The 9,966-nt window shown below is 44.0% G+C and overlaps 1 protein-coding gene across 9 annotated transcripts in view; it reads left to right on the top strand.

The window, feature by feature from the left end:
* Positions 1-9,966, top strand: part of DAG1 (dystroglycan 1) — a 75,553-nt gene that overhangs the window by 46,226 nt on the left and 19,361 nt on the right. For 6 of the 9 annotated variants that reach the window (XM_003936659.4, XM_039477611.2, XM_039477612.2 and 3 more), the window contains exon 2: positions 4,118-4,518. In XM_003936659.4, the coding sequence (XP_003936708.1) occupies positions 4,234-4,518 (285 nt within the window). In that variant the 5' untranslated portion in view covers positions 4,118-4,233. Of the gene's footprint in view, positions 1-2,385; positions 2,484-2,957; positions 3,050-4,117; positions 4,519-9,966 lie in introns of those variants that run through there. The other 3 variants (XM_074403848.1, XM_074403847.1, XM_074403851.1) reach the window with 2 other exon arrangements.

Below are 9,966 nucleotides of genomic sequence, written 5' to 3'. Positions count from 1 at the left end.
TCCTCCCATCTCAGTCTTCAAGTAGCTGAGGCCACAGGTGCATGCCATCACATTTGGCTAATTTTTAAAATTTTTGTAGAGATAAGGTCTTTTTTTTTTGAAGATTGGGTTTCACCGTGATGGCCAGGCTGGTCTTGAACTCCTGACCTCAGGTGATCCACCCACCTCGGCCTCCCAAAGTGCTAGGATTACAGGCGTGAGCCACCATGCCTGGCGAGATGAGGTCTTACTATGTTGCCCAGGTTGATTTCTCACTCATGGGCTCAAGTGATCCTCCTGCCTTAGCCTCTCAGAGTATTGGGATTATAGGTATGAGCCACTGCACCTGGCTCTTGTTATTTTTATTTATTTATTTACTTTTTGAGACCGAGTTTCTCTCGTTACCCAGGCTGGAGTGCAATGGCGTGATCTCAGCTTACCGCAACCTCTGCCTCCTGGGTTCAGGCAATTCTCCTGCCTCAGTCTCCTGAGTAGCTGGGATTACAGGCACGCGCCACCATGCCCAGCCCATTTTTTATATTTTTAGTAGAGATGGGGTTTCACCATGTTGACCAGGATGGTCTCGATCTCTTGACCTCATGATCCACCCGCCTTGGCCTCCCAAACTGCTGGGATTACAGGCTTGAGCCACAGCGCCTGGCCTTATTATTATTATTATTATTTTTAACAGAGACAGGGTCTTACTATGTTGCACAGGTTGGTCTCAAACTTCTGGGTTCCTCCGTCAGCCTCTTGTGTAGCTGGGATCACAGGTATATGCTTAGTTTTCAGCATACATATTCTGTACATGTTTTGTTAGATTTATACCTAAGTAATTTTTTTTGATAGTTTAAATGATACTGTATTTTTAAATATGGTGTCCACTTGTTTATTGCAGTATATAGAAATACAATTGGTTTTTGAATGTGTTTGTATTCTGTAACCTTGTTGAACCCACTTATTATAGAACTAATACAGGGACTATAAGGAATTTTCTTATAGATTCCTTGGAATTTTCTACATAGACAACTATGTTATCTGCAAAAACGGACAGTTTTATTTTTTCTTTTCCAATCTGTATGCCATACTTTTTTTCTTTTTCTTTTTTTTTTTTTGAGACAATTTCACTCTTGTTGCCCAGGCTAGAGTGCAGTGGCATAATCTCGGCTCACTAAAACCTCTGCTTCCTGGGTTCAAGCGATTCTCCCACCATGTAGGCCCAGCTAATTTTTTGTATTTAGTAGAGATGGGGTTTTACCATGTTAGTCAGGCTGGTCTAAAACTCCTGACCACAGGTGATCTGCCCACCTTGACCTCCCAAAGTGCTGGGATTACAGGTGTGCACCACTGCACCCAGCCACCATACTTTTTTTCTCACCTTATTGCACTAGCTAGAACTTCTAGTATTATGTTGTGTAAGAATGGTGATAGCGGGGGCCGGGCGTGGTGGCTCATGCCTGTAATCCCAGCACTTTGGGAGGCCGAGGCGGGTGGATCACGAGGTCAAGAGATCGAGACCATCCTGGTCAACATGGTGAAACCCTGTCTCTACTAAAAATACAAAAAATTAGCTGGGCATGGTGGCGCGTGCCTGTAGTCCCAGCTACTCAGGAGGCTGAGGCAGGAGAATTGCCTGAACCCAGGAGGCAGAGGTTGCAGTGAGCCGAGATCGTGCCATTGCACTCCAGCCTGGGTAAAAAGAGGGAAACTCTGTCTCAAAAAAAAAAAAAAAAAGAATGGTGATAGCGGACATTCTTTGCCTTGTTTCTGTTCTTAAGCATAAAGCACCAGTCTCTCAGAAGTAAATAGAATGTTAGCTGTGGGACTTTTTGGTAGATGCTCTTTATCAAGTTGAGGAAGTTTCCTCTGTTCCTGTTTTTCTGAGTTTTAAAAATTATGAATAAATGTTGAATTTAGTCAGATACTTTCTCTGCATCAATTGGTTCATGTGATTTTTGTTCTTTAGCCTGTTAATATGGTTAATCTTCAAATATTGAGCTGATTACTTTTCAGATACTGAGCTGATTACTTTTCAAATATTGAGCTCTCCTTGCATCTCTGGAATAAGTACCACTTGGTCATCGTATATATTTCTTTTAATATATTGCTGAATTCTGTTTGATTAAGTTTGTTAAAGATTTTTGTGTCTGTTTTTATGTTAGATACTGGCCTGTAGTTTTGTTGTAATATCCTGGTTTGATTTTGGTATCTGGATAATGCTAGCTTAATAGAATGAATCAGAGCCAAGTGTGGTGCCAAATGGCTGTAGTCTCAGCTACTCAGGAGGCTGAGGTGGGCGGATAGCTTGAGCCCAGGAATTCAAATCCAGCCTGGGCAACATAGCAAGACCCCGTTTCTTTTTCTTTTTTTTTGTTTTTGAGACAGAGTTTTGCTCTTGTTGCCCAGGTTGGAGTACAGTGGCACGATCTCGGCCTGCTGCACCCTCCATCTCCCGGGTTCAAGCACTTCTTCTGCCTCTGCCTGCTGAGTAGCTGGGATTACAGGTACCTGCCACCATGCCTGGCTAATTTTTTTGTATTTTTAGTAGAGATGGGGTTTCACCATTTTGGCCAGGCTGGTCTTGAACTCCTGACCTCAGGTGATTCGCCCCTTGCCTCCCACAGTGCTGGAAGTGGAGGCTGTAGTGAGCCGAGATTGCATCACTCTGCTCTAGCCTGTGTGACAGAGCGAGACTCCGTCTCAAAAAAAAAAAAGTGCTTAACGTAAGATGACTGTTCTAGATTTAGAGACAGTGATCAGACTTGATGTATGTATCTTTTTTGGGAGTGGGAGATGGGGGACAGAGACAGGGTCTTGCTCTGTGGCCCAGGATAGAGTACAGTGTCGTGTTCATAGCTCAGTGTAACCTTGAACTCTTGGACTCAAGTGAATAGCTGGGACTATTGGTGCATTCCATTTCACTAACCTAGTTTTGTTTGTTTGTTTTGAGACAGAGTCTCACTCTGTTGTCAGGCTGGAGCGCAGTGGCATGATCTTGGCATACTGCAACCTCTGCCTCCCAGGTTCAAGCGATTCCTCTGCCTAGCCTCCTGAATAGCTGGTACTACAGGTGTGCACCACCATGCCCAGTTAATTTTTGTGTTTGTAGTGGAGATGGGGTTTCATCATGTTGGCCAGGCTGGTCTCAAACTCCTGACCTCGTGATCTGCCCACCTCGGCCTCCCAAAGTGCTGGGATGACAGGTGTGAGCCACCGCACCCAGAAGTCATCTTATGTTTAGGAATGTCAGCATTTGGAGAGACCAGGCCAGTTGTCTCGCAGAAGATTCCACCTTCTAGATTTGTGTGATTTTCTTTGTGTGGCTTCCAAATTTCCTGTAAATTGGAAGTTAGGTCTAAGCAGTGCCACCCAATAGAAATACAACATGAGCCACATATGTCACATAAATTTTTCTGGTAGTCACATGAAAAAAATCAGCTGATGATGTTCTTTGTTCTTTTTTTTTTTTTTTTTTTTCTTGCTGTCACCCAGACTGGAGTGTAGTGGTGCAGTCTCTGCTTACTGCAACCTCCACCTCCCAGGCAATTCTCCTGCCTCAGCCTTCTGAATAGCTGGGATTACAGGCGCCTGCCACCACGTCTGGCCAATTTTCATATTTTTAGTAGAGATGGAATTTCGCCATGGTTGGCCAGGCTAGTTTCGAACTCCTGACCTCAAGTGATCTGCCTGCCTTGGTCTCCCAAAGTGCTAGGATTACAGGCATGAGCCACTGCACCTCATCTATTTAATACATTGATTTATTATTTATTCTTTGTTAATACTTGTTTACTTAATATATTTTATTGAGTCTGACTGTATCCAAAATATTAACAAAATATGTATCATTTTAGTATGTAATCAATATTTTAAAAGTATTAATGAGGCATTTTACATTCTTCTTTTATAACGTTTTCAAAATCTAGTGTATATTTTACACTTAATGGACCACATTTCCAGTGCTAAGGAGTTGCATGAAACTGGTCGCTTCTGTATAAGAGAACATGGGGGTAAGAGGCTTGATCCAACTTAGGATAGACGTTTTTGGCAGTAACTCCTGGAGGATAGTATATGACTTCGAACCACTGGAATTGCTCAAATCTGAATCTGCTTTTCTTTCTTTTTTTTTTTTTTTCTTCAGGCTCTGTGTCCTCTGGGATGGAGCAGGTGTGCAGAGGGTGAGGACCCAGCTCTGGAACCAAGTCACTTGCCCCTTTACTTAGCAAGACTATCGACCTGAACAAACTTGGGCCTGGGATGAGGATGTTTGTGGGCCTCTCGCTGCTGCTCCCCCTCTGGGGGAGGACCTTTCTCCTTCTGCTCTCTGTGGCCATGGCTCAGTCCCATTGGCCCAGTGAACCCTCAGAGGACGTCAGGGACTGGGAAAACCAGCTTGAGGCATCCATGCACTCAGTGCTCTCGGAACTTCACGAGGCTGTTCCCACAGTGGTTGGCATTCCTGATGGCACGGCTGTCGTTGGGCGCTCATTTCGAGTGACCATTCCAACAGATTTGATTGCCTCCAGTGGAGACATCATCAAGGTGAGACTGGATATAAACCATACATGAGGAAGAGTTCTCATTTTCTATTTTAGTTTTGGTGTATTTTCCTTCTCAATTCTAAGCTTCACCAATTCTGAGCTCAGTTCTTCCAATACCCCCTTAAAAGAGGGACAGCCACTGATGTTCATAAGAGGATCCCTGTATACTCAGAATAGCATCCTGAACTTTATTCTTGTCCCCATTCTGAGGGCATCACCATGTAATAGCCTTTACTCTGGAAGTTGTACTGATTACTGATTTAGGGATTTGGTGGAAGGGTCTGTCACATGTATAGGGAAAGATTACCTTTCATAAACCACAGAGTTAAACCAAAGAAATACAGGACTTTTTTTTTTTTTTTTTGAGATAGAGTTTTGCTCTTTTTACCCAGGCTGGAGTGCAATGGCGCGATCTCGGCGCACTGCAACTTCCACCTCCGGGGTTAAGGCAATTCTCCTGCCTCAGCCTCCTGAGTAGCTGGGATTACAGGCACGCACCACCATGCCCAGCTAATTTTTTGTATTTTTAGTAGAGACAGGGTTTCACCATGTTGACCGGGATGGTCTCGATCTCTTGACCTCGTGATCCACCCGCCTCGGCCTCCCAAAGTGCTGGGATTACAGGCGTGAGCCACCGCGCCCGGCAAAATATAGGACTTTTATGCTTTAACTTATTTTTTAAAAATAAGATATAAATGAAATATGAATTATACTCTAATTTGCTGATTTATGTTTGCTAATGTAATTGATCACTTACGAACAAAAATTAGTACCCAAACTTCAGCCTTACCCCTTATCCTTTGGAGAAGCCATCCAGAGAACAATGGAATCTGAGGCCCATTTAGAGAAGAGTGTCTTGGCTGACCCAGGATAGAAATTAGGTGAAATAAGAAGTTTTTATGTGAAAAAGCACCATCCCTCTGTCTGGGTTTGTGGAACTGTGGAATTTCCCCTAGATCCTGAGTGAGTTTCTTTCATGGACAGGTGGGTGGGATGTACCCCTCTGAACATCTTCTAGAGCAGAAGTTAGCATACTTCACCCAAGCTGGAGTGCACTGGCATGATCATGGCTCACTACAACCTTGGTCTCCCAGGCTCAAGTGATTTTCCCACCTCAGCCTCCCAAGTAGCTGGGACTACAAGCACATGCCACCACACCTGGCTAAGTTTCGTACTTTTTGTAGAGATGGGGTTTTGCCATGTTGCCCAGGCTAATCTTGAACTCCTGAGTTCAAGCCATCTCGCTGCCTTGGCCTCCCAAAGTGCCGGGATTGCAGGGTGCCACTGCATCAAGCGCCAGGCAGTAAATATTTTAGGCTTTGCAGGCCATATGGTTTCTGTCAAAACTCCTGACTCTGCCTGTGTAGTGTGAAAGTAGCCTTTACGATATGTAAATGAATGGGCAGGAAAATTTACTGTGGATACTTTTTCTTTTTAAATTTTTTACACTTATAGTCCCATTCTGACATGAAACAGATTTTTGAATTTCATATGTCAAGAAATAAATACTCTCTTACAATTTTTTTTTTTTTTTGGAGACAGGATCTCGCTCTGTTGTCCAGACTGGAGTGCAGTGGTACAGCCATGGCTCACTGCAACCTCAACCTCCCAGGCTTAAGCCTTCTTCCCACTTCAACCTCCCAAGTAGCTGGGACTACAGGTGTGCACCACCACACCTAGCTAATAAAATTAATTAATTAATTATTTTTGAGGTAGAATTTTTCTCTTGTCATCCAGGCTGGAGTGCAGTGGCACGATTTTGGCTTACTGCAGCCTCCGCCTCCTGGGTTCAAGCAATTCTGCTGCCTCAGCCTCCCTAGTAGCTAGGATTACAGGCACATGTCACCATACCCGGCTAATTTTTAAATTTTTATTTGTTTTAATTCATTAATTTTGAGATGGAGTCTCTTTCGTCCAAGCTGAAATGCAGTGGCGCAATCTCAGCTCACTGCACCTTCCATCTCCCGGATTCAAATGATTCTCTTGCCTCAGCCTCCAGATTAGCTGGGATTACAGGCATGCATCACCATGCTGGGCTAATTTTTGTATTTTTAGTTGTCCAGTCTGGTATCAAACTCCTTTCCTCAGGTGATTCACCCACCTTAGCCTCCCAACACCCAGCTAATTAAAAAAAAGTTTTTTGGGGGGCATGGTGACTTACACCTGTAATCCCAGCATTTTGGGAGGCTGAGGGAGACAGATTGCTTGAGTCCAGGAGTTTGAGACCATACTGGGCAACATGATGAAATCCCAACTCTACAAAAAAATACAAAAATCAGTTACAAAAAAGTTTTTTTTGGACAATGTCTTACTCTGTCCCCTAGGCTGGTCTCAAACTTCTGCTTCCTGCCCTACAACATACCTTCTCTACAGGTGTGGCCTACGTGTGAACTAAAAGTATTCTAAGATCTATACTTTATTATGGTTTTTTTTTGTATTTTCTCCGCATTCCAACTTGTACATACATTTAGTGTTCTGGCTTTCTGTTGGCGTGTTTAATAAACCACAGAGTTAAACCCAAGAAATATAGGACTTTTATGCTTTGAACTTTTTTTTTTTTTGAGACGGAGTTTCACTCTCGTTACCCAGGCTGGAGTGCAATGGCACGATCTCAGCTCACTGCAACCTCTGCCTCCTGGGTTCAGGCAATTCTCCTGCCTCAACCTCCTGAGCAGCTGGGATTACAGGCATGCACCACCATGCCCAGCTGATTTTTTTGTATTTTTAGTAGAGACGGGGTTTCACCATGTTGACCAGGATGGTCTCCATCTCTTGACCTTGTGATCCACCCGCCTCGGCCTCCCAGAGTGCTGGGATTACAGGCGTGAGCCACCGTGCCCGACCCTGAACTTATTTTTAAAAGATAAAATATAAATAAAACAGTGGTTTAAGACAGCCAGCTTGTTTTGTTCAATATTTTTTGGCAAGGAATTCAGAGACAAGGAACTTTATATCTGTTTCACATGGTATTAGAATGGCTCATCTGGGGCTGGGGAATCCACTTCTGAGTCGGCTCATTCATGGCTGGTAAGTTGATGCTGACAGGGAGCTTAGCTCAGGCTGTTGGTCAGTGTCCTTGGTATACTCCTCCATGTAGACCTCTCCATAGGCTGCTTAGGTGTCCCCAAAGCACAATAGCTGGATTTTAAGATTATATATTCCAAGAAATGGGAAAGGAAGCTACCAATCTCTTAAGATCCAGGCTTGGGAACTTGTATAGCAACACTTCCATTTTACTCCATTGGTCAAAGCACATACTGGCTCTGATGGGTGTTTACCAACTTGTCCCCCTTGACCCACAAGCCCCAGGCTTCTAAATTAGAAACGGCTACAAGTTCTATGCCACTCTTTCCTTGGAGAGGTGAGGCTGTGCCCTTTTCCCTGAATCTGAGTGGACCTACCCTTCAGCCTGCGCCCTTGTGGTCACCTCCTTTTCCTGTTGGTCCTTTTCTTTTTAAGTCATGGCTTGTTCTCAGGGTGACCTTGTGGTCTCTGGAGAGCCCACATATTTCTGAAGATCTTGGCCCATGTGGCGCAACTCCCTCCTTTTTTTTTTTTTTAGACAGGGTTTCACCATGTTGGTCAGGCTAGTCTTGAACTCCCCACCTCAGGTGATCCGCCCGCCTTGGCCTCCAAAGTGCTTGGATTACAGGCATGAGCCACCATACCCGGCTGGCAACTCACTTTCACAGAGCTCTTTCTAGTTTGCAGAGTGTTTGCATAAAGTTTCCTTGTAATCTTTGTAATATCCCTACAAGCCAGATGCTAGTCTGACCATTAGATACAGAGTGGTTCTGGAGGGGTACATTTCTTACCCAGCTTCAGATTTAATCCTGAATATCCATAGCCTGCATTGATTGTCTTTGTTCCAGTAACCATTGGAATGGTTTTATTTTGTTTTGTTTTGTTTGTTCGTTTTTTTGAGATGGAGTTTTGCTCTGTTGCCCACGCTGGAGTGTAATGGCATGTTCTCAGCTCACCGCAACCTCTGCCTCCTGGGTTCAAGCGATTCTCCTGCCTCAGCCTCTTGAGTAGCTGGGATTATAGGCTTCCACCACCACACCCAGCTAATTTTTGTGTTTTTAGTAGAGACGGGGTTTCACCATGTTGGCCAGGCTGATGTCGAACTCCTGACCTTGTGATCCACCTGCAGGTGTGAGCCACTGCGCCCGGCCCCCATTGGAATGTTTTACATGGCTTAATCTTGGCCAGAAGTGCCTTGAGGTGATACAGCAAACTAGATATTTGCTGTATCTGGCAGAGAGATATTTAACAGGCTTATTCACTGTGAGTGGTAAAGGGATTTTACTGGGAAAACAGGATTTTATCTGAGCATATTTATCTGTGGAAAGCAGACCGTTTAGTAGCTGTTGAGCTTGTAGAGAAACAGATGAAGATGTGTGACTCTTCATACCAGTCTTAACCACCAGGATTATATGAGTTGGAGAGTCAGAAGGTCAGAAAGCCTGATTTTGTTCCTAGAGCTTTTGTTTCCCCATCTGTAAAGCAGGATTTAAAAAGTCTTTATATTAAAGGAGTTTTTTTTCTTATTATAATAATGATGCATAAATGTGCACCGTGGAAAATATAGAAAGGGAAAAAGAAAATCTGTGGTTTCTACCACTCAGAGTGAAGTTCTTTACCATTTTCTTTCTTTCTCTCTTTTTTTTTTTTTTTTTTTTGAGGCAGTCTTGCTCTGTTGCCCAGGCTCGAGTGCAGTGGCACGATCTTAGCTCACTGCAACCTCCACCTTCCGGTTCAAGCAATTCTTCTGCCTCAGCCTTCTGAGTAGCTAGGATTACAAGTGTGTGTCACCACGCCTGGCTAATTTTTTTGTGGTTTTAATAGACACAGGGTTTCACCGTGTTGGCCAGGCTGATTGCAAACTCCTGACCTCGTGATCCACCCATCTTGGCCTCCCAAAGTGCAGGGATTATACAGGCATGAGCCACTGTGCCTGGCACCCGCTCTGACTCTTGACTCTGTGTTTATTGATCCAGTATTAGTACAAACTCACTGTTATCCTAATATTTAATGGTTTATAATTCGTTGTTCTTAACTATTGTGGTGCTCAAATTGTCCCAGATTTGACCATTGGGAGCCTCTCTTAAGTTGGTTCCTGTGTTCTTGTGATATACTCCTGTCAATCATTTGAGTGTTTCCTTACTTTGTGGGATAAGATGCTTCAGGCCCATCTTATATTCACCCTCCCTCAGCTATTTCTTCAAGTAGCCTGATTCCGTTTGGTGGTGAATGTTACTGGGGATTCATATCAGGGTGTTAAGTGAGTTCATTGCCACTGGGATTTCCTTGCTTCTATGAGCCTTTCAGCAGATAGTGTGGCTCCATTTTTAGATGACTAAGTGGTAGCTAAGTGACTTATCCTAGAGCACATAGCTTATAGGGACAGAGTTAGTTTGTAGGGAGCACCCAAGAGGCTTCCTGAGCC

The sequence above is a fragment of the Saimiri boliviensis genome, chromosome 8 (assembly GCF_048565385.1).
Source record: "Saimiri boliviensis isolate mSaiBol1 chromosome 8, mSaiBol1.pri, whole genome shotgun sequence".
NCBI lineage: Eukaryota > Metazoa > Chordata > Mammalia > Primates > Cebidae > Saimiri > Saimiri boliviensis.
The sequence above is the reverse complement of the archived record's forward strand: the minus strand, read 5'-3'. Positions and strand labels throughout refer to the sequence as shown.